The sequence below is a fragment of the Poeciliopsis prolifica genome, unplaced genomic scaffold (assembly GCF_027474105.1).
Source record: "Poeciliopsis prolifica strain line A6 unplaced genomic scaffold, Auburn_PproV2 SCAFFOLD002, whole genome shotgun sequence".
In the NCBI taxonomy this organism is placed as follows: Eukaryota; Metazoa; Chordata; class Actinopteri; order Cyprinodontiformes; family Poeciliidae; genus Poeciliopsis; species Poeciliopsis prolifica.
Genome location: NW_026562377.1, coordinates 12080256 through 12108034, shown reverse-complemented (window position 1 = coordinate 12108034; position 27779 = coordinate 12080256). Strand labels below are relative to the sequence as shown.

The 27779-nt window shown below is 38.8% G+C and overlaps 1 protein-coding gene across 5 annotated transcripts in view; it reads left to right on the top strand.

Annotated features, from left to right (window-relative positions):
- opa1 (OPA1 mitochondrial dynamin like GTPase) overlaps positions 1-23099 on the top strand; it is a 30484-nt gene extending 7385 nt beyond the window's left edge. For all 5 annotated transcript variants that reach the window (XM_055046029.1, XM_055046021.1, XM_055046011.1 and 2 more), the window contains 24 exons: positions 1268-1321; positions 1401-1505; positions 1675-1761; positions 2402-2515; positions 2600-2680; positions 2777-2851; positions 2940-3011; positions 3335-3434; positions 3607-3737; positions 4399-4471; positions 4564-4636; positions 4721-4836; positions 5642-5706; positions 5881-5957; positions 8055-8220; positions 8802-8954; positions 9356-9464; positions 10204-10283; positions 10437-10577; positions 10673-10789; positions 10884-10977; positions 11378-11488; positions 21514-21587; positions 21702-23099. In XM_055046029.1, the coding sequence (XP_054902004.1) occupies positions 1268-1321; positions 1401-1505; positions 1675-1761; positions 2402-2515; positions 2600-2680; positions 2777-2851; positions 2940-3011; positions 3335-3434; positions 3607-3737; positions 4399-4471; positions 4564-4636; positions 4721-4836; positions 5642-5706; positions 5881-5957; positions 8055-8220; positions 8802-8954; positions 9356-9464; positions 10204-10283; positions 10437-10577; positions 10673-10789; positions 10884-10977; positions 11378-11488; positions 21514-21578 (2259 nt within the window). In that variant the 3' untranslated portion in view covers positions 21579-21587; positions 21702-23099. The remainder of the gene's footprint in view (positions 1-1267; positions 1322-1400; positions 1506-1674; positions 1762-2401; positions 2516-2599; positions 2681-2776; positions 2852-2939; positions 3012-3334; positions 3435-3606; positions 3738-4398; positions 4472-4563; positions 4637-4720; positions 4837-5641; positions 5707-5880; positions 5958-8054; positions 8221-8801; positions 8955-9355; positions 9465-10203; positions 10284-10436; positions 10578-10672; positions 10790-10883; positions 10978-11377; positions 11489-21513; positions 21588-21701) is intronic.
- Positions 23100-27779: the final 4680 nt, after the last annotated feature.

The following is a 27779-nucleotide window of genomic DNA, read 5'->3' as shown; positions in this document are numbered from 1 at the left end:
TTGCTGTTAAAGTTCAGAACTAAATCAATAACCTGCTGCAAATTTCTGTTTTATATTTTCAATCTGACTCAGCTTGAGCTGTTTTGCAAAGATGAATTACTTGAAAGGTTTGTCTGCAGAAACCTGCAGCAGTGATTGCAAAGTGAAGCTGGTACTCGACTCAAGTTGGAGCAATACAAATACATACCACACCTTTCAGACTTTTAATTGTGAAGAAATTTGAAATGTGTGTTTTATTTGTCTTTAATTTTCAGTTTTTGCAATCCTTTTTGTTTTACATAAGATCCAAGTAAATATGTTGAAGTCCACTGCTGTAATGTGGCAGGCTTGAACAGTAAAATGAGTATGAATAGTTGTGCAAGGTGCTGTATCTCGACATTTTACCCTTCTCTGAAAAACTTGACAACAGTCTCCACGTCTGACTAAATACATATCACTGGGCCTAGATTTTCCAGTAATTCTTGCGTGACATGCATGAATCTTTTACAGCCTCGTTCTAGAACAATTACAACGGATTTAGTTTCTTATGACCGTAAATGTAGCTGGATGATCATCAACTGTTTAATATTTGGGGACACAGCATGAACCTGTGTGGCAACCAGCTGCATGGTGTGAGCTAACCTCTTTGAAAATCTCTGGGATGAACTGAAGTTTAAGTCAAGATTGAAGCCGTTCGTTCAAAAGGAACTGGTTTGTTGCTGTGAACTTTTCTGCATATTGCTGGAACATATCTCCAAACAGTTTTTTAGTGAAGAAGTAGTTCTGCTCATTTAGTTTGCTGTGTCTGTGTGTCTCTTAAGTTAATTTTACCTTCTCCCAGTTCCATTTCTTCTTGTTTCCTGTCTTTTGTTTCTCTCCTGCCTCTCATGCAGAGATAACACTCGGTCATACAATTACTATAATCTAATGGGGTTTAACAAAATCAAGTTTTTTGTAACAAAATGATTTTGTAAATAAACCTGGCTTGATTTTTACAGGATTCACTCTTTAATTTCTGCCTGTTTGTGGAGCCATGAAATTAAAGCTGGGTTTTACCAGTCATGTGGACTGTCTGCCTGAAATGTTTAGCTCTTTATGCATTAATGTGACTTTCCTTTTTGATTCTTCATGTAATACAGTTTGCATGTATTGAACCTTTGCTGTCATGGTGGGAGTTTTCTCTTCTGAAATAGTACTCTGAGCATAATGGAAAGCTACAAGCCAAAGGCTGAAAAGAACCACACATTTTACCCATTTCTCTTGTATTTTTTTCTGCTGTGACTTTCAGTCATCAGACAAAGAAAAGATTGACCAGCTCCAAGAGGAGCTTCTTCGAACTCAGGTAGTGCATCTCCAAAATGAAACAAAAATAACAAAAAGACCTTGTACTATGCCTGCTGATATGATTATTTATTTCCTAGTTAAAGTATCAGCGCATGCTGGAAAGACTGGAAAAGGAAAATAAAGAGTTAAGGAAAGTGGTGCTGCAAAAAGACGATAAGGGGATTCATCAAAGGAAGGTGAAGGTGAGTCATTTATTGTCACAAACCTTAAACACTTCAATACTAACAATATTTTAAGGTTTCCATCTCTGCCTGTGGTGTGGGTGTTGTTAAGGTTGTTTAGTTGTGAACGTGTTAAATTTGTCACTATTAATGCCATGTATTATCTTCTTTTTGTTTATTTGTTTTGCAGAAATCTCTTATTGACCTTTATTCTGAAGTCCTTGACATCTTGTCTGATTATGATTCCAACTACAACACCCAGGACCACTTACCCAGGGTGAGGTGTACAATTTGTAATCCTCAGACAGATTTCAGATTATTTGTTAAGCAACATTTTGGTTCTTTTTTGTTAAATTAGTTGAATAATGTTAGCATTCTATACTGCTGAAAGTTATGAACTAGCTATTTGTTTGTAATTTATATCACTAAAACACTAAATATGTTTTGTAATTAACAAAAATGTTTCTCTATTCAGTCTTTTTTTTTTCTTGTAATTATTTTATTTAGAAAGACAGATTTCCATCACATACGATACTCAGAATCTCCAGCAGGCGTCCCCATTTCTTTGGTATCGTCTCTGAATGAGCGTAACAAAAAATTGTGCAATGTTTTTCCAGCTAAACTCCCACCATGTGTTTGATCTGGTCGAGATCCACTGCAGTTGACATATTTCCCCAGTTTTTAGTTTTTGCTCCCCAGATATCTTTGTAACCCTTTTTATGTCTGGCCTTTGTCTAATCAGCTGACCCATTGGCTCAATAAACAAAGCGAAGAGGAGCGGCGACACACAACAGCCCTCTCTCTATTCAGTCTTATTGCACTTAGCTGATGTCATTTGTATCATCTAATTCCTCATGGTGTAACTAATGACTTAATATGTAGTTTATCCAACATCTCTCCTGCTCTCTGTCCTTCAGGTGGTTGTGGTTGGTGATCAAAGTGCTGGGAAGACCAGCGTGCTTGAGATGATTGCCCAAGCCAGGATCTTTCCCAGGGGATCAGGAGAGATGATGACACGCTCTCCTGTAAAGGTGGGTGAAGGACAGAGTGGTTTTATGTCTGGATTCAATTCCTTCTTTTTTTTTTTTAGAATAACATCTATATTGTCCTTATAGGTGACATTAAGCGAAGGTCCTCACCATGTGGCCATGTTCAAAGACAGTGGTAGGGAGTTCGACCTCACTAAGGAGGAGGATGTAGGTCACACATGCATCTGACTTATTTAAGGATTAACTGTAATCTAGTTGCTTTTTCACACAACATGTGTGTTTCTCTTCTTGGTTTGTGTGCAGCTCGCTGCTCTGAGGCATGAGATTGAGCTGAGGATGAGGAAGAGTGTGAAGGAGGGACACACAGTCAGCTCTGAGGTTGGTCAAAGTTGCATCTGAATTGTTAACAAAAACATTCTCTTATTTATATTTAGAACATTTGATAAAATACTTTGTTTCACAACAGACAATCTCTTTGAGTGTCAAAGGACCGGGTATTCAGAGGATGGTTCTTGTTGACTTACCTGGTGTCATCAGTGTGAGTAATAAAACTTTCTCAGATAAACACTGATTTATTATTTAATTTTAACGAACTTGAACTTTTACAAACTGTGCTTTAAAGCATTTTACTAATCAGTTGATTTTTAAAGTATAACTGGTTTCATTTGATCAAAAATTTAAAATAACCTATTTCCTTTTTCCCCAGTGCTGAATTGAAAACCAATGTCATTATTATCTTTCATGAATTATTGAACCATCAAACAAAAGATCCCATCTTTTATACATAAACATATGTGTTTAGTAGTGCTTTTTAATAAAACAAAGATTTTATGTAATTAATGTAATCAAGCTACTTTCTAGACGGTGACGACGGGCATGGCATCAGACACTAAGGAAACCATCTTCAGCATGAGCAAGGCCTACATGCAAAACCCTAATGCTATCATTCTTTGCATTCAAGGTGAGACATAAGTGTTGTAATTTTCTTTTCCATTGCCTGATGTAGAGGGAACCTTATACAATAACTAGGAAAAGTATTTGTGGAAGGATCTTGAGATTTCCACAAGGAACCAAAAGCTGGACTCCAAGTTTGTTAGATTAATTTTTGATCTATTTGTTCTTCTTCAACCCAGACGGCAGTGTGGATGCAGAGCGCAGCCTCGTAACAGACCTGGTCAGCCAGATGGACCCTCAGGGCAGAAGGACCATCTTTGTTCTAACTAAAGTGGACTTGGCTGAAAAGAACCTGGCCAGTCCAAACAGAGTAAGAGAGCTAAGCTGTTCCTTCACAAGTGCTGCTTTATATTTAAAATTATGCACTAAGTGTAAATATTTTCCATTCCTCATGAAGACACCCATCCAACCCTGCAGACACGCTCTTATTGCTCTGCTTCAATTACTGAATTAAAGATAGTGATGCTGATGCTGCATTTTCACTTATTAAGCCAGTAAAAAGCCAGTAAAATGTTAGTCACCAATATTGTTCTATAACCAGGGGATCCACTAGAGGGAGCTCAATCTCTTTTAATGGTCCGTACACTAATCAGGCATAACTTTATGACCACCTTTCTGATAGTGTACTGGTTTATTTTTTGCTACCACTGGTTCACAGTTGCTCCATCTCTGAGCCACTTGGATGTTTTGACCCAGGCATCACACCATCAAAATGTAGTCATTGCAGATTTGATTAAATCTTCACACTTGCCCATTTTTTTCTTCTTCTAACTCACCAGGTCTGGGTATAAAAGGTTCACATTTTGCCTCATATATACTATATATAATGTATGAGATAATCAGTGGTATTCACCAGACATGATCATATACACTGTTTATGTACAGTGAACTTGTGATCTAAGTTGTAGTTTCTTACAGCTTGATCTGTGCCTTTTAAAACACTTTGTGAAAAAATATTTTTTCTCTTTTAGATTCAGCAAATTGTTGAAGGAAAGTTGTTTCCCATGAAAGCTCTTGGTTATTTTGCTGTGGTAACAGGAAAAGGTAAAAATTCATCCAGCGTTTTGCCGCTTGCTGTGTTAATTTTCTTATTTTTTTCACTGATTTTTACTGACTGTTTATGTCCCCATTCAAAGGAGGCACCGGGGAGAGCATAGACGCAATTAAAGATTACGAAGAGGAGTTTTTCCAGAACTCCAGATTGCTGAGGTAAGTTAAACTACAACAAATAAACTTTCATGTCTGTTAAAGTGAATAATTGTGAAATTGAAAGTAACGTTTTTGTGCCAAAAGGGATGGTATGCTGAAAGCTCATCAGGTCACCACAAAAAACTTGAGTCTGGCTGTTTCTGATTGCTTCTGGAAGATGGTTAGGGAATCTGTGGAGCAGCAAGCTGATGTTTTTAAAGGTATGCTCGCCTGACATTTACTAAATGTTGATCTCGACCAAAGGTTCTGAAGCAGAAATTGTAAATGAACCGGATAATGCTTCCTCTTCACCCAAAGAGTCTTCTGTCTCCAGGTCTTTCTCAGCCCACCCTGCCACACTTCCCTGGTCCCTCTCTTCTGCCTGCTTCAATTAGTCTATACAATCACAAGCCATTGCTAACAGCAGAGGAGATTTATAGCTGTGAGACTAAAGTTCCCATAGACCCATTGTGTTGCATATCGATCTATATCCTATCAAATTACATACAGCCGGCTTTCATCTTCCATTCTTGGCACCACAAAGCTGCAATTAGACTAATCTGCAGTGTGGATAGGGAGCTAAGGGAAAAGGCACCAGGCTTGCTTCACCTGGTTGTGAACGCGCGTGTGTGTCTTTGTGCATACGTTAGAGCTAAAACTCTGACTTTTGATGAAGTGTAGGCTACAGGCCCCATTGCTTCACCTCCTAAGGGACCAGTTAGGAGAGAGTGTTTAAAGTGTCCTCAAACTCTCTTATTAAAGGATGGACACCATTAGCAAAATGAAAGTGTCTTTTACATCGCACTACGAAGAAATAAAATGAGCTCCGTGTGCTGATGGTTATTGCTTATTGATATCTACTGTTGGATAATCGGAGCAGCTAAAATTAGAACGCCGTTAAATGGCTGTCAATCTTTTTATGATTGGAGGAAGTTCTTTACGAGGGTGTGTAAGTCAACCCATCTTGAAATCATCATTTAGTGATAAATATCAGATAATCGTTATAACAGTCTCATCTTTCCACAGCGTCACGATTCAATTTGGAGACTGAATGGAAGAACAACTATCCTCGTCTGAGAGAACTTGACAGGGTAGGGCTAACATGGTCCATGTTTCTCTATGGTTCTTTCATACAAAAGCTTCTTGGTAAACTTATCCAAAAGCTCATTTGACTGGTTAATATCCTCGGAAAAGCGGTCTCAGATTTCTCTCTGCGATGTCTTCCAGTCTGCCGTGATTACTTATGGTGTTTTGTCTTTCTGCAGAATGAACTCTTTGAAAAAGCAAAAAATGAAATTTTGGATGAAGTCATTAGTTTGAGTCAAGTGACGCCCCAACTCTGGTAAGTTGTTGATAAAGTTATATTGTCGTTCATTTATAGTAACATGTCAATGGAAATATTCCTCAAACAAAAAGTGATATCAGAAATTCAATCAGAAATGTGAAACGTCTTGTATATTGTGACTCACAACTAATAAAACACCAGGATACAATTTCCAAGAAAATCCATATAATTCTATAATAATTTTAGGCCAACAAATATTTTTAATACATACCTGTTATGTCGTGAAGCCTGCTGACATGCAGTTATTTAGCAGACACCTTCTACAAGGAGAATCAGCCACAAAAGGTTATTGTTAATTAAGCTGGTTGCTCATCTACATGCATCCTGTTATTATATAGAATGTTGAGTGGAAGGAAAAAGTGAGGTTAAAAAAAGGTGCACCTGTAACAGGGATAACTACAGTTTTGAGAGGATGGTGAAACAAACCCCATATTAGAGTTTGGACATGGAGTAGACAACAACTGGACTCACTGCTTCAAAAGCCACACAGTCATAGCAGGTGCATGGGTTAAAACAGCTTTCCCTAGTTAAACCACTCATGAACCATATACAAGGTCAGAACCGTCTGACCTGGTATAAAAAGACTGGGCTATTGCTCAATGGTCCAGAGTTCTCTTTTCAGTTTAAAGTACATTTTCTGGGGAAATCAAGGTCTCAGGGTCTGCAGATATGAAAGCGAACGGGGAAGAGATACAGAATCCAAGGTCTTTAAGTTTCTGAAGGTCCACATTCAGAGATGATTTTGCATCCATGTTATCTACTGATGTTTGTCCACTATGTTTCATCAAGTCCAATGTCAGTGCAGACACCTACTAGGAAATCTTCAAGCTTCTGCTGACAAACGTTTTTGAGGTGCTGATTTCATTTACTAGTAGTTCTTGGCACTCTCCCTCATTGCTGAAGATACCAGTAGTTGGTTCAGTGATCATTGTATCAGTCTGCCTAATTGCCCAGAAAGCTCCGCTCATCCTAATCCCACAGAGAATCAATGGATTACTGTGAAGACAAATACGACAGACACCAGAGCCAGCAGTCTATTGTAGCGGGTCGGCCACAGCCTGTTCTCTACAGCACCTGATGTCACTTTTCAGTCTGACTGTATTAAATTTGATGTATTTCTACAATAAATAAATTAATACTCTCATGTAACTTTCTGTTATTGTGAAGACTTGTACTTTGAGACTTTCTCTTTGTTGGCCGAATAATTAAACTATCTTTATTTTTTAAACATATTTTAGATTTATTTATATTCTGGTTATTATCTCTTGCGTCGCTCCTGGAATTTATTGCTCCCTTCATAGACTCTCATTTATTTAAAATTCTCCTGAATAGCAAAGTTGAAAGTTATTTATCCCACATAAGCAGATCTCATGTTTTTTAAATTTCTTTTAAAATAGACTACTGGTCATTTATCTTTGTTTATACATTCTGTATGACGATACAGCTCATCTCATCTAGTATGAAGATAAAGCTTGCTTTAATGAGATGTATGCATTGTGCTATGGCCATCCCCTGTGTGCGTGCCTCCAGTTTACTTTAATCAATAATCTGATGAATGGCCCGTGGACAGGAGCAGGGGTGGCCCTGTTGGCCAGCCAGCACAATTGAAGATAGCATTTATTGACAGAGAGCAGAGCCAGCTGGAACAAAGGGGACACGGCATGAAATATGAGGAAATGTTCATGATTAATGAGAAAAGGAGCAAAACTGCCGTGGTTACAGGGAGACTCAGTTTTGTTCCTGAGTCTCCATGCCATAAAAGAAAGTTGCGATACTTTATGCTGCTAACAGAGTCATTGTAGTTCTGGCTACAAAAGTAAAAGCATCCCAGCTGTGGGTTATCTCTGTACTGTTGTTGTCTTTCTATCCCAGTGGGTTACTTTACTGAGCTATACAGAATACATAAAGGTTTTTGATTGGCTCATGTATTTTGGATCAATGCCACTAAATACAATTAAAAAGGACAGTTCAGATCTTGAAATTGTTAACATGGTTTAAGCAGAAAACTGAGACTGGAACAGCCATAAGGACTGTGTTACAAATCAACAAACAGCTGTTATTTACTAATGCGTTCCATGTTTTTGCTCCACACAGGGAGTCTATTCTGCAGAAAAAGCTTTGGGAACGTGTTTCCACTCATGTCATCGAGAACATCTATCTGCCTGCTGCCCAAACAATGGACTCTGGGACCTTTAACACAACTGTAGACATCAAGTTGAAGCAGTGGACTGACAAGCAGCTTCCACATAAGGCACTTGAGGTAAAATCTTAAAATAAAACTTACATAAATGAAAAAAGGCTTCTTTGATTCTTGATAGCTGTTCATCTGATAATTGCAATTAGGGTTCCAAGCCTGCTTTAATACTTAAGTTTGTAAAAATGTAAGTTATTTCATTTTAATTTTTTTGTGATTCTGTTGTCCAATATCCTTTGTGGTGTGACTGGTAACATTTGATTTGAACCTTTTTCTAGTTTTTAAGACACAGATGAGAAGCAGAGGAAAAAAGAAAATGAGCATATTTTACAAATCATATAATCATCGCAATATTTACCAATATTATCCCATCATGAGATGTTCTAATATAGCCCTACTGTTGGTTGATGCATTTACTTTTGATTGTCATCAGTCAATTGCTGATCAGAGGAAAAATTAAGTATCTTCAATTGTTAGCGATTGATCATTTAATTTCCTATGTCTTAATTCCAAATCTTCCCTCCTGTTTCTTTAATTACTACTGCTTAGCTAATGCTTTTGGCACTTTGTAGGAAACATTAAATATATTGGTTGAAGACAGACCCAGTCTTTTCTTCCATCTTCTTTGCCAAATCTCCCCCCTTCAGGTTGCCTGGGAGACTTTGCAGGAGGAGTTTGCTCGCTTTATGGCTGAATACAAAGGCAAAGACCAGGACGACATATTTGACAAGCTGAAGGAGGCAGTGAAGGACGAGAGCATCAAGAGGCACAAGTGGAATGAGAGAGCCATGGACAGTCTGGTAAACACAGAAAGTCAACTCATCCAGGGTGCAGCAATGCAGAGACTCCCACGCTTCTCGATTTAACTTCTCAAATCAAACTCTTTACTGATAATCGGCATCTGTTAAAAGAAAGCTGGTCTTTATAGCTTTGATCTATTCTGACTAAGGCCACATATTGCACTAAATGTATATTTAAACTGTAATACTTTCATCCCATTTTTTTTCAGAACTTACACTTTTATTATTTTTACAGAGCAATTACACAGCCATACATCAAGTGTAAAAATTACAAGTGTTGACATTATGACGTTTTCCATAAAATAAACATCTTAGCATAATGTTTTACTACCTCAACATCACATTTGTAGCTTTTGTCCCATTTTTTAATGTATTTATATTTCTTTTTTGTTGTGTGTCAGAGGGTGATCCAGCACAATGCCTTAGAAGACCGATCCATCACCGACAAACCTCAGTGGGATGCTGCCATTCAGTTCATGGAGGAAACGCTGGAATCACGCCTCAAAGACAGTATGTTAGCTGCAACGTCCTTCTGTCAGAACCACTGTTTTAGAGATCTGTACAGATTGTGGAAGGTCACACATAATTCAGTTTAGAACCGTCAGTGCTTCCTGAACCTCGTACTGCAAGAAACTGAAACTACAGAACAACTTATAATTTCCACATACTTTTAAGTCACAGAACTGTTCTGTATAATTTATTCATGTTTTAAATGATTATTGCCTTTACATAGGATTAGTTTACTTACTGTACTGTACTAGAATATATCTGTCTCCTCCTGCATCACTGGAGATCTATAGAGTTCACTCCTCCTGATTATTGAACAGCAGTATCTATGCTGCAGCGCACCTCCTTCATACATCGAAACATACAAATCATTAATATTTGGAGACGTTTAATATTTTTCAACAATGTCCAATTAAAATAATGTTGTTTTTCTAACTTGTATAAGAAAAAAATATTGGATTCACTGATGGTGAATAATAAACAGCTATTCCATATATTTATTGTAGAAGCATTTTTATAGATGATCGGTTATTTATATTAGATGATGAAGCATCTTCACAGTCTAAACTAGTACAACACTAGTTGTTGTTCACCTAGAACAACAACTAGGTCAGCAAGCCCAGTCAGTGTGTTTGCTGACTGGGAAGAAGATATAATTTTGAAGATTTTAAAGAGTTTTTGTAACAAGCATTAATTTTTTTTTTCATGTCTCTTCATATTTTGTTTGCTATTCCTCTTTAAGATGAATCTGTGATCAGAGACATGGTGGGTCCTGACTGGAAAGAGAGGTGGCTAAATTGGTTGAACCGGACACCAGAACAGGTAAGAACAATGAGTTGTTATAAACAGATGTGATGCTGGAAAGATGAAAAGTTGCAATAGACCCTATAATGTCCAGATCCAGAGTTTCACAATTCCTTTGTCTGTTTCTAAATGAGTTTCAGCGTCATGATGAAATGATCTCTGGTCTTGCAGCACATTCGTAATGAAACAAAAAATGAGTTGGATCGCGTGCTGAAGCTGCATGATGACCACACTGCTTACCTGGCCAGTGATGAGGTCACCACAGTGAGGAAGAACCTGGAGGCACGGGGCGTAGAAGTGGACCCAGTGCTGGTGCGATCAAAGACAAATGATCTAAATAGCATATTTCAATATGCTATGTAAATAGCATATTTTTATAACTTCTGGAATACTTCCTACCTGTTCAGATCAAAGACACGTGGCATCAGCTTTATCGCAGACACTTCTTGCAGAAAGCACTGACTCACTGCAACCTCTGCAAGAGAGGTTTCTACTACTACCAGAGACACTTTGTTGACTCTGAGGTCAGTAGGGATAGTGAATTATATCATAACTGCCTTTGTTTTGCATGCTCACACCTTTAATACATCCATGTGTTTTTATACGTTTTCATCTCAGCTGGAGTGCAATGATGTGGTGTTGTTTTGGAGGATCCAGAGGATGTTGGTCATCACCGCTAACACACTCCGGCAGCAGCTTACCAATACTGAGGGTGAGGATGTTTTATAAGCAACATCAGAAAAGGTTTAAAGCGGAACAAACCTGATGTGCAGCAATTTATCTATTTGTGTTGGATATTTTCTAGAAACACGGTGTCTTGTTTTTTACTATTTGGAAGTTGTAGTTTATTTCTATTGAAGTGCTTTATATTCATCGGAACAAATTTACATTGTACATACATACATTATAAAAAGGAAAAGTATGCAGTCAGATCAGGCCTGCAGCTTGAAACTCTTTCCTTTTAGTAATAATATTGATTTTGGACTCAAAATGTTCAAATAAACACATCCTGTCCCCTTTTTTTGTAATTAATAAAATGTCCTTAAAAAGGAACACCCCTAAAAAGTCTAAATTAGAATTGGTTTTATGTGAGGTCTGTTGGTTGTTTGCAGTGCGGCGGTTGGAGAAAAATGTCAAAGAGGTCTTGGATGACTTTGGAGAAGACTTGGAGAAAAAGACTCAACTCATCACTGGCCGCAGAGTCCAGCTGGCTGAGGATCTCAGTAAGATAAAAACCACACAGTAAACACTTCAGTTAAAATGGAATATTCCTGCTTTCCTTTTTATAATTTTGTTTTCTTTTTTACATTTGAGTTTACCGCTTCTGTAGCATTTAAAGCACTGATAACAATTTTTAGATGCATCCTTGTTCCAACACACCTAAATCAAATAAAAGACTGAGTGTCAAACCTCTGCAGATCTTTAACATGCTGAGGATGTAAAAGGAGCAAGATTTACTCTTGAGGCCCGATTTTTATTTTAAAAAATGAAGTTCTTTCAGTGGTCAGAAGGGGGCAGTAGGGTTTCAGATAACTCCTGGCTTAGTAACAGCTGACAGTGCAGTCAGGTTCAAATATACAGTTGCTTTTTAAAGAGGGTTTGCTTCAATGTGCTTTCAGGTTCTTGGTTGAACTCTGATATGCTACTATATTCTCAAATTAGGCACATTTTTTAAATATCAAACTAGTGGGTAGAATTAAAACTAAAAATACCTTCACATGTCTGTGATGAACATGCTTATTACATGTGAAGGTGAGTTTCTGCTTTATAGTTGGAGGCTTTAATTGCTGCATATTATATGAAGTAGTTATTTGTATCTTAACAGTATCACTGATGGTACTTACTGCTTTAAATGTGGTTAACTGTTTTCAGAAAACGGGTGAAATGTTGCCATTTTAATAGTTGTGTGATGAATGAGATCCTCGTTGTGTTTCAACTCAAAGTAAATATTGTTTCATGTTGGCTACATCAAAATAGTTACATAAAAATGTATGTCATTATTGAAGTTAATATTTTAAAGCCTAAATAAAAATAGAAATCTTAAAATTGTTACTTCTTATACACGAGAAATTAGGAGTGATGGGTTAAGAAAGCTATTATGTTTTGGCAATGTAATCCTAAAACGGTCATGTCTTCATTTAGTTTTAAAGATCTATCAAATGACAAATGCTGTATTTACACACATTTCATGTCTTTCTCTGGCTGCCATGTTTTCAGGTGGAACTGTTGTAGTTCCAAAGTAACACGGTTAGCCTTTTTATAACTCAACTCATATGTTTATAAATCAGCTCATAACATATTTCAGAAAATATGACACAACCAAAATAACACAAGTTGTTCTCCAGCTTCATAAAGTTGTGTGCAAATAATATAGACAGACTCTAGTATTTATATCATCATTGTTTTTCCTGTGGAGGGAGTTGAGTAGAAAGAGAGAACAAGCACACACAGTCATGTGTCTGTGCCACACTGTGTGTAAAACCCCCTAAACCTGCCTGGCCTTGTAAACCCTAAAAGACAAGCCGATCCCAAACTTTTCCAAACAGGCGTGGCTTTCCCACTTCCCTCCACCAAAGCCTCCCGTGTCTGATAGATGTGGGAATTTGGTTTGATTCTGTCACGGAACCTTATGAGATGAAAACACACCTTAGCACAAACTCTGTACTTGCTCACAGTCCCTCACAACAGCTCTGACATGTGACAATCAAAATCAAGGATTTGAAAATCGTTAACAAATTAAGAGCTACTAATTCCTTTCACAAGTGGCCTAATTACTAAAGGAGTCTGTTAGTGTGTCATTTATTCTCGATGTAAGTCCAGGTTTAATTTGAGAACAAGATTTGAGAGAAAATTAAAGCAGTAAGAAATCTGAAACCTACCAAGTCATGACTATCCACCTAAAGCATCAGCTGGGTTGGAAGAGTCCATTGGAAAGACAGCTATTAGTTGTGCACTCCGCAAATCTGATGAATATTAGATTGTGTTTTAAGAAATGCAATGGCATACTTTTCTTCTGATAGAACCGGGTATCATATCAAAATTGACAAATGATGCTATTGACAGGTCTGTCCTTATATAAACCTGATTGGTACTTCGAAAGACTTCAGATTGTGTTTACCGACCGGGAGGAAGATCTGAAACATTCATCAAATCTACAACAGAATCATTAAGAGTGACTCTCCATTCAATTTGACTGACCTTTAGCTGTTTCAGGAAGAACAATTGTAGATGTTACAGCTGGTAGGGATGAAACCCAAAAGACATGTCCACACAAATGCACTCCATCACAAAATGTGGTATGAGTACTTTATGGGTAGCATATAAATTTTATTTTTGACAACTGCTTTTTTTTTATTACTCTTTAAGATTTAAAATGAAAAGGAATATAAAAAAAAAGTTCATAATTTTACCAAACTACATCTGGTTTAAATTTGCATCACATGGCTTGTCTACTCTCTAATGTCAGTGTTTTATTGTCAGCTGCTCGCAGACATTGGATCTGCTACCAGATTAACCACAGCAGTGGTTTTTTTGGTGTTTATTCAGATCTGGGGTTAAGAGCCCTTGACGGGACTTAAAACCACACCTGAGATGAGCTCAGCTCTTCGGGAAAGGAGACTTTCTCTGTTTGGGAAGCAACTGTTTTTCTGACATTATGAAATCATCTTTCCTCAGAAATGTTGCTTATCTCTTTGTTTAAAGACAGCAGGTCACTTTGCCTGGAGCTCAAACTGTGGCTTCACCCCCACAGGTCAGCAGGTTAACACAAAGGGTTACTTAATCCAGGTGTCCTTTTTTCTTTTTCTTTTTTTTTTTAAACTCACGCTATCTTCCCACATTCTCCTTCATTATTTCAGCAACTCTTATTCTTTTTCGTCTCTTGACAGAATTAGGCAGAAAGAATAGGATATCAGAGAAGATGCCATCACCTGACTTCTCTTTCTGTAAGAAAAAAGGAGGGAGCAAAGACGGAGAAAGAAGGAGAGATATGAGACAGAGGGGAAAGGATAAACACACTTAACAAAGGCAGAAATATTCTCCCGGGGGCAGGCTCCTGTTAAGCTCTGTTTGCCTGCTCACAGACAGCCTCGACACCGCTCAGGTTACAAATAGAGGTCAGGTGCGTGCGTCACTGAGGGAGTGTGAAGGTGCCCTTTAATGAATGAAGAACAGTGTACGCTGCAGAGAGGTGTGTGTGTGTGTGTGTGAGACGGTCAGCGTGTGCCAGACGGACTGCATGGCACAGCGGCGCCTCTGGAGCAAAGCCCAGGTGTGATGTACAAAACCAGAGCAGAAATTACTGCTGCAGCTTCCTTTGCCCAAATTTGGAAACTGTCCTTTGTGTGTTTGTGTGGTTTCACTGACTTTTACTGTGCCTGATGTGACAGAGCGCAAAGTATTACTGGTAGATAACATGACTTGCAGGTATTGTCATTTCCACTATATTAAGTCTTCATTTTGACCTTTTGCCTCCATTCACTTTGCTTATGAACTTCCTAACATGTTACTTACCAATCACCTAAATTTGACTGTATGTGAGCAAAAACAACCCATTTTCTTCTCAATTTCTTTATTTTTATTGTTTTCTCTCATGTGTCTTAAATATTGAGCTTGTGATTCTTGTGACACAATCACTAGAGTAACTAGAGGAGATGATTTAAGACTAAACAATAATAGCATCAACAGAAAAATCAGAAGAGATATACTGCATAACCTGGTGCAATAGCTTTCAATAATATATCTCAGAGCTATCTCTGACATTTATTACTGGATGAAAGCTGATCAACCAGATATTATTTCATCCTGTGATCTTTTAAATTCAGGATTTCTATGCAGTCTGGAAAATTTTGTTTTTGATTTTTGCAGCTCTGGAAATGCATAAAAGAAGAACATGGGAAAGCATTTGTATTTTCAGATGAAATACAAATGCTCTCGGTGCAAATTTTTCGGGCATATGAACAATATGCTGTTGATGCTGCTGTACCTCCTAAGTCAGTTTGAAGCTGGGTATAAATATCTCAATTAGCATTAAGGTTGATTCAAGTAGGACAGAGTGACTAATCAATTTTTTTAACTATTTTCACATTTTAATATATTTGCATCTGAATCACTATAAAGTACAATCACTTTAGCAGTTTAAATTAAGGCTTTTATGCTGCTTGCATTTTCACAGCTCAAAAATTAGTATCACAGTTGGGTTTTTGGCACAACTCACAAGAGTTGATTCAGAAGAACACCTGGCCACTGCACAACCTCTCACCATAATCCCTACAATCTTCACTGGAGGCTTGTGGGAACTGATGAATGCAACAATTTGTGGAGAATCATGGATTTGAGCTTATGTGAAGCGGGGTTATCTGAGGGTTAGGGAACAAGAGGTGTCAACAGAGGTTCCTTCAAAAAAAAAATGGAAATAATGTGTGAAGTGCTTGGCTTGTCTGTGCATGCAGCAACTTTCTCCATTTGCTGGTGTGGAAGCAGGACACAATAAAGTTGTGGTTGTCTGGGCTTGCTCAGCGGAATGCCCTCTCAGCCTCACGCTCACTTTGTCTCCTTTCATCTCCTCCCCCTGCGCTGCCTCCTTTGAGCAGCTTCCTTCACAGTGATTAGTGAGGGCTCAAGGAGAAGTGCTCCTCTGTTCTGCCCCGGCTTTAGGGGTGACGTATGATCTTAACGTATGATGTGGTTAACATCTTCCTGAGAGCAGGATAGATGGAAGCAGAGAGTGTTAACGTTTACTCTGACCTTTTGTCACGTGGACCAAAACCGCCAAATTGAAACTTAGCGGGTGCCACAAAAGTGTTTACAACTAAAAATTGCAAAATATTGTTTGCAATTTTTGCAGGCAAGCACTCCAGGCTCATTTATTGAGTCTTTATTAGTTTATTATTAAACCGTTGCTTTTACACATTACTGTGTTCTACTCAACCTGGATCACTCTGAGGTATATCTGACCTAATACAGTTTTTGTTTCTTTATAACAGAAGTAAACATTTTTTAAAATTGATCAGTTACATTGTCTTTCACTTTTTAACATGCTTCTATAGCAAATATGCTGAATTTAAAGAGCACTTTTCTTCTCGTCCTGACCACTCAAAGCACTTTACACCCATTCACACTCACTACTGCGCACATGTTTATACACAGATCAAGAGGCAGCTTGGGATTAAGTGTCTTTCCCAGGGGCACTTCAACATGTGTCAATGAAAAGCTGGAATCAAACCCACAACCTTCCAATTGCACGGTGACTACCTACTGGGCAGAGTATGTCCCAAAAAAAGCATGAAAGAGCTTTTAGTTATATTTGTGTTTGTTAACCACATTCTCCTCATGTTACTTTTGTGATAGAAAAAAACAATTTTGAACTTCTTTACCAAGTTAAGATTTTCCTTCTATTTATCACTCCATCATCAGAGTGCTGACTGGCCACCTGCTGGAATTTACCAAAGCTTCTCTTTCCATCGTTTCCATCATCTCTCTTCTCCTTTATTCCCCAGACAGACCCTTGTTTCTTTTTTCTCTCTTCACTTGTATTTTATATGACAAGCCATTAAAAGGTGACGACTAAGTTGGTGAAATTGGAATAAAACCATCTAAGAAATATTGAAGCATTCTCCGCTCCTGCAGAGGGAAACAGGAAGGTCAAGTGTAGGAAAGACAAACGATGAGGAGCAATCAGAAGGCAAACTCATCCAGATTTCTGGATGAGTTTCCCAGCATATGTTCCTGGTTGCATGTCGATGTTTTGCACAAGATCATCAATTAATTTTTTTTTACATTCTTGTACAAAGAAAAGAGGAGTTCCTCTGAGTAATAAAAGTGGATTATTACCAGGATCATCTGGGACTCAAGAGGGACAACTTCAGAGCCCAGACCTTCTGTAGCGTCGACTTTGAGACACAAGTTGACCTCTGCACCTTCAATCACCTTCCAAAAACAGAAAACCAGTCTGTCTGGGTGTCTCCTACACATGTTTGATTTAAGACAATTCCTTAAAACTGGACAGAGTTCAGCTACATCCAGATGACCCTCTGACCACCACCATCCTCAATCCAAACTAAAGTTTTGCCATCTAACACTTCGGAGCTATAAACAATGTTGGTCAGTACAACCAGTTAAATCATCTGGTTCTTCTTGAAAAAAAACTTTTTTTTTTCACCATAAATGTTGCTGTTTTCCTTTGGTCCGACCTTTGACTGACCCCAGGCGCTGACCCATACAGACCTATGCGTCCCTCTCCCTGGGTCGGACCCGTCACTCCCAGGCATCTGTTTTCTAGATAAGACCCCTGAGTGCTGGGGCTGATTCATTGCTCTGCCACTGACATGGCATTCAGGCTGCTGACAGACTCACTTTCCCTGCATCCACCTCTCCTGTGGCTTACATTTTATGGCACGATGATCCAGATTTAGTAAAGAATCAAGCAGCACGCTGGGGGAAAAGCTTTTCTGTTTGTTACATTAAAAGATCCAGTTTCAGTGGTGGTTTAGTTTGACCTTGGCAGTGATGGGATATAAAAAGTTTCTTTGCGAATCATGACAGGTTTGGACAAGAAATTGCTCCTTGTCCTGCGAATTACTGCTTTCTTCTCAACAACTTCTTTGTCTTCAATTCTTTGCACATCTTGTGAGGAAGATTGTCCATCTTTAGTTAAAAAGGATTAGTTTGCAGACCTCCCTCTCTCTCTTTTTTTCTTTTCTCACATTTTTTTCCTTATTCTGTGTTGGTCACTTGTCCAGCAGGACTGCGTTGTCTAATTACTGGTCAATTAAATGCTCTTTGGCTCAGCGCTCCGTCTGCCAGCGCTCTGGCCGCTGCAGACTTATGGGGCAGTGAATGAGATATCATTTCATGTGGAGATCAGCAGAGGAAAGGCCTTTAAAGAAAGGATTTGGGGAAAGGCTTCCCACTTTTTTTTCCTCTACCCTTTGCAACTCTCTCTCACACACACCCAACCATCTGAAAGAAAGGGCCTCTGGGATTGAGGGTTGAGGATTATGGGAATATTCATGACCAGATAAAGGGGTGAGCGGCTGAATGACTGTTTTGGGGCTCATCTCTTAAGTAAACAGGAGCCTAAATGGAGTCTTAAACCGCTACTCCCTTTTTGCACAGTGAGAAACAGGCAGCGGTGATTCTGACCACTGATTTTTTTGTTGTTGTTTTGTTTCACTTCCACAGGATGATGAAAAGAAAGGTCTTTTATGGCCTCTTTTTTTTTATCATGCTTCAGTCTTTTAGTTGCAAACAGATGGTGTTAGGGGGAAAGAAGTATCATTCTTTTGGTTTTTATTCTTGCAGAAATAACTTCATATTTGGCTGCAACCTCCAGGCTCCTGAGAGCTGCTGGGGGCAACAACCTGTACGAAACTGTTAACAGTATTTTTATTTAATTAATAAATGCATACATTCATAAACAATAAATATAAGAAGAAAGGCATGACGATTCATAAATAAGATATGAATTGTGATTACAGTCTAGAGTACATGTAGTCTAAGATAAATTGAGATAATTTTTGTAACAAGTGTTGTTCTGCAAGGTGTTGTGACACAAAGGTAAAACCTGTATACCACGACTCATCATGGTGGTCAGTTGGACTCCAAATGTGGATCCCCAAATAGAGTGAGCCAACTCCTGGTGGATTTAGGGTTGAAATAGGCAAAAGTAATACTTTGTTCTGTTTCTGCTTTTCTCAGTTGCATCTAATGTAACTATAGCGCACAAAACAATGAACAGAAGTCAGAATTTTGTGGCCGTTTTCCTTAAGCTCCCGCCCAGCCACTCATTTTTCAGGGCCAAGCAAGCTAACAATCAGCTGATTGTGATTACCTCTGTACATGTTAGGATGACTCAATAGAAAACATTTTGGTTTTTCTGAAACTTTAGGGGAAAAACTAATGTGGTAGAACGTTATGTGATAGAACATTAAGAAAATTGTTGTGTATGACAAGATTGGATTGGTGATGCACCTCGAATTTCCTGAAAGATCCTCCTTTGTAACTCTACAGCCTGTCCAAGTTGTGTTTTTCTCACTTTTTAACTCTAAACTCAGTGTATGCCCTCCATTCGAAGGATCATGAATGGCCGACCAGTTTTGAGCGTTCTATATTTGAAATCCAAGCCGAGTCACTTCATCAACATCCACATCTAAAGTCAATAACAAACTTTGAAGCCTGAGCCAGGGGATTTCCCATGTTTTCATGATTTGACAGTCGGTACCCTCCTTCCCTCTCACCATCCACCCTGATACCCCCAATGCCTCGCAGCTCTTCCCTCCAGGTCAGGCAGATGTCTGTAATCCTGTTCTTATTGGTCCTGGATTGAGTCATGTTGCCCTGTGGTCTGCGCTCGTCGCCTAATCTGTTTGCTGTGTTGAGTCGGGCCCTGCGGTGGGCTGCTTGTCGCAGTGCTGTACCACAGGTTTATGTTTCATTCAGCTGCACACCTGCTGGTGCGACTTGTCGGCGTTCCCCCTCCACAGGCCCCTTTAATGCCTCCATAAGGTGTAGTAATCCCTTCCTTACACCCTGCCATTTTGTCTGAGTGCGTTATAAGAGTATCAAAGGCTGGGAAATTTTTTTTCTGCCACCTGCCAGTCGGGAACATGTTGGAGGGTGAGAGGAGGTGGAAGTGGCATGACTGTGCAGCTCTCCCAGGTTTGTAGGACAACAGCCAGCGTTTCTGACTCGGTTTGGACCGGTTCTTGTGTTCTCTCCACCACGTCTCTTGTTCTTATGCCAGTTTTGTAGGAGGCAGGTGGCGGGGTGGCTTTCTCTCTTCAAACATCCATCCATCAAGAAAAAGATACCTTGGTGCGCCTATCAAAGGAGGGCTTCACAGAAGCCGAGTATGATATTCAGTTTCCCTGTAAGGAACATCGGATTATCACCTCCACGCTGACATTATAGATGGTTTGGGCTCTCAGTTAAACCATTTTGATTTATGTTCCTGAAAGCTACTCTTAGCTGTGTAACTTTCAGAACTGACAATAGTTCTGCTGTGTATCTATTGCTGCTGATTGATCAAGATGGAGCGGTGCTGGTTTGTTCTTCAAAGCCAGTGTTTGAGTTTGTGCTTGGAGGAGATACAGACAGATTAGCGAGGGTGACGGGGAAGCTGGAGAGTCAGCCAGGCCCTGGAGGTGCAGCTGGCATTGCGAACTACGGTTTCGCTTTTTTTTTTTTTCCCTCCTTCCATTGGCCCACAGACTTCCTTCAGCCACTGTTTAATCAGTGATTAAGACTGCTTTAGACGACTCGCACATCTCGCGTGACGCTACATGTTTGGTGAAAGGATTGCTCGTATTATGCTCTATGGACAATAGTAGTTATATTAAAAAAGTGAAGGATTTTTTTTTCTCCCTGGTTTCACTCCTTCCATTCTCCTCTGAAATGATGTTAAGGTGTCGCCTTCCGTCCATTAGCAATATGCCCAGGAGGTACTTGCCATAAAAAGGAGAGTGTGAGAGCTTTGATGTGGGTTCATAAGTCTTCATCATCAAATGTGTAAAGTAGGTCTGCCTTGAGGTTTGGCTGTCACTGTCAAAGAAAGCTGTTTGGTTTTTTTTGTGTGAAAATATGGGGGATTTTTTTTTTTTTAATCTGGAAATAAACGTCAAAGGAAAAATTCTGGATTTAGATATTATATATTAGAAATATCTACACATCCTGGAGTTATTTATGTTTAATTACTTTTGTGTCTCTTTCATCACCCAAGACTTAACACCCAGAAATAAATATTGCTAATCATCTTGGAAAAGAGGATAAATTGATATGCATCAAGTCTAATCTTAGTGTTACTAAAAAGAAAATATTTCAGTATCAAAGATTGTACATCAAGTAATCATTAATAAATATAATATTTTGCGCAATTTAATGTTTATTATAATGTACAAAAAATACAGAATGTATTGGCTAAAAAAAGAAAGTGAAATACACACATTGATTTATAGGTAATATGTATTTGTATATAAATCCATAATATTTATATTAATGATGATTTCTGAATTAATTTGTTATTATAGCAAAACTTAATTCTTAACTCGACTATAAATTAAAAACTCAAGGAATACATTAAAATCTTTTCAAATCTTTCCTGATGTCTTATTTGTTCAGCAAAATTGTTTTTTGTTTGTTTTTCAGCAACATTGTGCACAGTCGTCTTTTCCTTTGATTATTTCTTTATTTTCATGCTGAACTATTTTAAGTTTGATTTTGAAATTGAAGCCATTTTTTTTTACCTTTGCAGAGAAAGTCCGAGAGATTCAGGAGAAACTTGAAACTTTCATAGAAGCTCTTCACAAGGAAAAGTAACGGATCCAGGTATTTCTCTCTAAGATGACATTTTCAATTAAATGCAAAGTGTCAGGAAAGGTGTTGATGTGTTTATTTTCATCCTGACAAGTCAGTTTACTGTTTTTTCTTCTATTCCTACAGATTATTGCACTGAACAAAGACAACACATCTGTAAATTACCGCCATCGCCCCTTTCTGCACTATCTCCACAGCTTCCTGGTTTTACCACTGGTGACTCTTACCCAGTGATGGAGCGATGGATATGAAATGAAGAACAGTTCCTTTTCTTTTCCCTTTATTTCTAATCTCTCTTGCTGCTTTGACACCAGAGGAGCACAGCAACCCAACCGTACTGAGACTGAAGGACAAATGCAAAGCTAAGCACTTGTGCCCCATACCTGAGGAGTGTTGACATATCCTGTGCTCTTCTTGATATTTTGGCATTTTTGTCTCATCCAAAAATTATATCCAGTTATCTTCTAAAATATTGAGTAGTTGCACTTAGGATTAACAGCACTTGATCTCATCTGAGTGTCCAGCCCTCCACTCACCAACACTCTCCACTCATAAGCGTCTGCATCTCATAAAGCTCGATCTATTTTTATTTTACTCATTAAGACGTCTGTCTCATCCATCCAAAAGTGCACAACAAACTTCTCAAGCATTTTTATTTTAACTTCATACATGTCCCAAATGTAACTCTCTTATTGAAACGCTAAATAGAGGAAACGAATTATAAAATGACTTTTAAAAAGTGAAATAGTTGTCATTGAGGTTTTAAAAATGCCCATTCAACACCTGTGCAGTTAAATTTGATTAGTTAGTTTTCAGTTAGTTTTCTGCCTCTGGAGCCAGTTAGAAAAGCTGATCCAATTCTCAATACTGTTTGATTTGGTGGGCTCATTTACAAATAGACTGGGTTTTCTTCCAGGGGTTATTTGAATTCGCACCAGGTTTCTCATCTTTTGTCAGGCATTTGCAGGGGGTCTAGATGTATGCAAAACAGAAGTTGTACTTAAAATTGCCTTTGTGTATGAATAATTTCTAAGATGGCAAAATGATAGAAAATCTTCCTTTCGTTCCAGTCACTGTTCAGGACTCACTGTTCCACTTGCTCCCCAGATTCTCATCTTTTTGCACCTTCTTCATTTGAACCTTTAAGAATCTTCACATCACCAACATCTTACTCTCTTCTTTCTGTATTTGCCTGAATGGAGGAGTGAGAATACTTTACCCATATTCCTTCACTCCTTCATTCACTCAGATGTGTATATGGGTACATGTACATAAATATCCAGACCGTGCTTCCTGCACAGACAGAGTGAGTGGGCAGTCGGGGAGCCTCTATCATGTACAGCATCAGGATCCAGAGTGAGACACCTGCGCAACAGAAAGCTAAGAAGCTGGACATGTTTTATGTTGTAGAAAGTAATGTGTGCATGGTGTACCCCCTTATAGATGTGCTTTATTTATTTAATTTGTGTTTCAATGAAAATAAAATTGACGTCAATAAATAAATTTCATTTTTTTATGTTGTCATTTTGACTCTGAACTCTTAACTTTTTCAACTTTAAAAAAAATTACTTCACTTGTATGTTTTGTGTATTTCTATTGCTTGCGTTTGTCTTTTACAGTTTTCTTGTGCACCAACTGTTTGAAATGTTTTGTACAAAAAAAAATTTAAGTTCTTTATTTATTTTTGCAGGAGAACATGTATTCATCATTTATGTAAGTATTCTGCTCATACACATACTGATCCAGCTGACTGAGGAACTTTTTCAGTGATGTAATAAATTATTGATGCAGTAGTAATGAAGTACTTGTTAGTAGAGCTTGTTGTGCAAGGTCAGCAAAATCCATTACAATTTTTGGTATGCGTCAAATATGCATCAACAAGCATATAAGCAAAGCAGTTTGCATTGATTTTATGACAGTAGCCTTAAAGGGCTTTATCTCATGCTGCACCATGCAGATGCTCTGTCTGAACTGTATATGTATATATATTACTGTATATGGAAACGCCGACGTCCTGACAAGTACAGCTAAGCCTTATTTAGCCACAGAGCTAAACAGATCACAGGCATCCCAAGATGATTAGGTTATTATATATACATGATACAAAACAGGTATAGATTACAAACTTTTTAGACACGATTCATTTTGTCACATTTCGACTGTCCCAAGAGATGGCAAGTTGTAGGATAGAGGTTGACGGCACATTTACTTTTTCAATGTTTTAAATCTTGATTTCACAGAAATAAATTACTGATTGGACAATGAGTGAAAAGGTATTTAAAAAATAGACACAGGGAATGATCTTTGGTGTGTTTGCTCTCAGCCCTGCAGTAGAGGATGCTGCAATCCTCCTGCTGCCGTTGCTGCTGCTGCAGGACTCAGTGAACTGTGTGCTGATGAGCTGAGGCCTCTACTCCAGGTCTGGGTAAAACCCTCCCAGTATGTAAGTCTTCAAGGTGTTATCTGGTCCCAGAGCAGACTGAAGGCACGCTGCAGCCTGAGGCACGCAGCTGAGGGTCTGGCTGATTAATAAGTTGGGAGTCCAGAGGTCCGACACTCCCGGGCATCATCTCTGCTTTCACAAGAGCCTGGCTGTTACCACAGCTCCACATTACTCAGAGGGGCTTCACAAGCCTCATCTTTATCACCTGGGGCCTTAACCATGAGCATAGCTGCTTCTTATGAAATTGTTTCATTGTGCGCTTCTATTGTATCCCCCTGATTCTTAGAAATGACTTTTTGTAGCCTAATGACTTTTGTAGCAGCGATGAAAAGCGCAGGGGGAGAAGTCAACCTCCAGCAAAGGGTCTTTGTGCCACCAGATAGCCACGCTCTGTGTGGAGGAGGCTGGACCTGGATGCACCATAAGCCATTAGCATCTGCAAAGGCCATCACGTTGACTAATAGCCAGCTCACAACAGCACAGTGGCTCAGTTTGTGTTTTCTGTCAATCGCCTTTATTCTGTCTGCACAAAAGCAGCCGAGCTAGACCTGTCAAATGTGCCACAACAGCGGATGCACACAAAGCACCATTTCTAGTCTTTCGGAAGGAAAAGAAAGGCCTTATTTTGTTTCATTTTATTTTATTCCCACCACCTAATCATACGGACCGAGAATCTTTTGGCATGGGGGAGTGGCGGGTCAGTAGAAAACAAAAACTTTGAATAAGTCTTGGAAAAGAGGCAATAAGTCGCAGGAATGGGCATTTTATGGCAAAAGAGGTGGTGTTAGCATTTGTTTGCCTCCTTGTCTGTGTCACCAGCTTTGTTGTTCTCCTCTGTTAACATCCTGATGGTTGACATCACAGCAGAGGCAGAAACTGAGCCGGCCAGATAAATGAATGTGGTGTTCACCATCAGAGCAGGTCTTATGAAGCTCCAAAAACATCCTCCAGTGTCCACCAAGTGGACAAAGATTGGTCAGGACATTTACATTATTTATCATTAATAACAGAAGGGATTTTCCCAAGAAACGTAAGATATCAAGCAAATACAAAAAGGAGAGAAGAGCTGGCTTTGATACATGTTGGAAACATTACCCACATCATTTCAGTAGACATCATTGAAAATAAAATTTTGGCGCTTGGTTTTTAGGTCCAAAAAGCTAACTTATATCGTTTGATGGACTTTGGATTTCTCTTTTAATTGCTCTGATATATATCAATCAATCAATATATACAATTCTGAAAAAAATTAAGTGACCACTGCACTGAACCCCATTGAAAATCTCTTGGTTATTTAACCAAATATTGATTTCTGAACTCTTCCTGAGTTGAAATATTAGTATTATTGTTCTAAATGAACATTAACTTGCTTTCCTTGCATTATTTGATGTCTGAAAGCACACTCCATTTTTTTTTTTTATTTTGACCATTTCTCATTTTCTGCAAATAAATACAAACTTTTTTCTTAGAATGCCGGAGACATGTCAGTAGTTCATAGAATAAAGTAACAATGTTCATTTTATTCAGACATATATACATATAAAAAAGTAAATTGGAGAAAGGGATCATTTTAAGTTGCCTCTTAATTTTTTTTCCAAATACTTGCAAATGTATCTAAGTATAAGTATAAAGGTCCATGTTACTTGTGTGATTTGGGATGCCTTTTTTAAAAAAAAATAAGGGATATTTTCTATTTTAATTAAAAAATGTTGCTGTGTGTGCATAAGTTATGTAATTCCCTTTCAGATCTCTATAAAAAGACAAAAGAAAAATCTGGCAGCATGTAACAGTTATTACAGATAGTAACTGAAGCGGGTGCAAAATAAACTGTAAAAGACTAATTTGGCCCTTCAGAGTCACTTATCAGCACTTTTGTCTCCAAGTGCAGATAAATACAGTGGATGTAAATCTAACACTTTGTGTCCCAGGAGGCAAAGTGCTGCTGTTGAGTCACTTCTGCTGAATGTTATCAGAGACTTGTTAAGGCAACAGGCTTCCTTCTCCGTTTCAGCCGACAAAACGTTGCACTGTCCCCGGGGCCCGTTGCTTTCTGCCCCGCAGAGAATAGCTTCACAATTGGCCTTTGTGCTCATTATGTTGGAGCCATCTTCCCATTGCACTGTGGGGTCCATTCCAATGCTGAACTGGGCCCGTGGGGATTTTAGCCGAGTCACTGAGGTCAGTGACCTTCCCTGTCCCGCACACACACATTCATGCGCAGCCCTGCTCTTACTCCATGAGAGCTATAAATTATCGCAGCGGCTAAAGTTTAGGATCTGAAGGAGGGCATAGCGTGTGAATCCTGCGGTGGTCCTGTATCTCCATGAGTGTGTTGTGTGTGGCTCGTTCTCACCATTCACGGCTGACATCCATCCATAAAGTGACCTCATCGTCCCGCATCGCTGTATCTCAGGACGTCGACTGTGAATCACGCCATTGTGGAGCCAAACAGACCGCCGAGGGTAAATCCCTGAAGGATGAGCTGTTTTTCTACCTTGCTCCCACTCCGCATCGCATCTGGACTAGCAACAGGAGAGAAAAACTATATATTAAAACAGTGGTTAAAATATATTTTTAACCACTGTTCAATTATCATCAATTTGATTGTATTTTTTTTTTAATTCAGCAGTATGTCGTAAAGTTTTGATTTAGTGAATACTTGAGTCTTTGGACATACTGCTTCAACTCTTCTAATAAAAACACTATATATATATATATATATATATATATATATATATATATATATATATATATATATATTATTATATTTATTGTTTTTTTTTTTTTTTTTTTTTTGGGGGTCACAAAGCAACAGAAGGTTTATGATTCATATTCTACAAAGTATTCCTGTTTCATAAAGCTTGACGCCACTGCAAACCTTCTAAGACATGGACGCTCTTCTGGACTGACCGATTGTGCAAGAGAAGCATGAATCAGAGAAGTTGGCAATAAGTGCATGGCTACTTTGGGGGAGCTGTAGAAATCTGTAGCTTATGTGTTTGAACCTGGGGGAATTTATAAATCTGGCCTTTATGGAGTTGAAAGAAAGATATGATATACTTTGTAAGCTGAGCTACTGTGACGTGATTCGTCTTCAAACTATTGAAAACTTGAAAAGCAATAAAAACACAAAAAATAAAAGCTGAGTTTAGATTTGATGATAAACCTCTTAGATTTGTTAATATATTTACTTTTTTGCCTGTTGGGAAAAACAACTGTAGGATGTTTACTGGTGTGATCTTACATTTATAAGTTAAAATTGTTGCCTAAACAGACAAGAAGTCTGAAATTGGGGAGTTACAGACATTAAATAAAATTTCTGTCTGTCTTTCAAACAAACGTTTTCTAAATATATGCAAAACCAGCATGAGGGGAAAAAAAGGAGCACAGTCATCTCACAACAAACTGAATCAAGTGGAGGGAGAGATGTGGAGCTTTTTGCACCAGAAGCGGCTCTGATCCTGCGTGGACTCAGAGAGATTATATGGTCTCTCGTGGCAACCAGTGAGGCCAGCAGGTGAGGCCTGGGCTCAGTTGACTTCAGCCTTTGGGTAAACAGAGAGGAGGGTTGCCAGATCCTGGCTGTGTTGCCGGGCTGAAATTGTATCTGTCCACGGCGCTCACGTCAGTCAGGCTGAGCCGCCTCCTCTCATGGCGAAGCGTGGAGAGGGGGCTGCACTTGTTGCCGGATTGGTGGGACTCTGAGGACCCAGCTTTCATCGCCTAAGTGCCACACTGAGGCCAGACGAAAAACAGTCGGG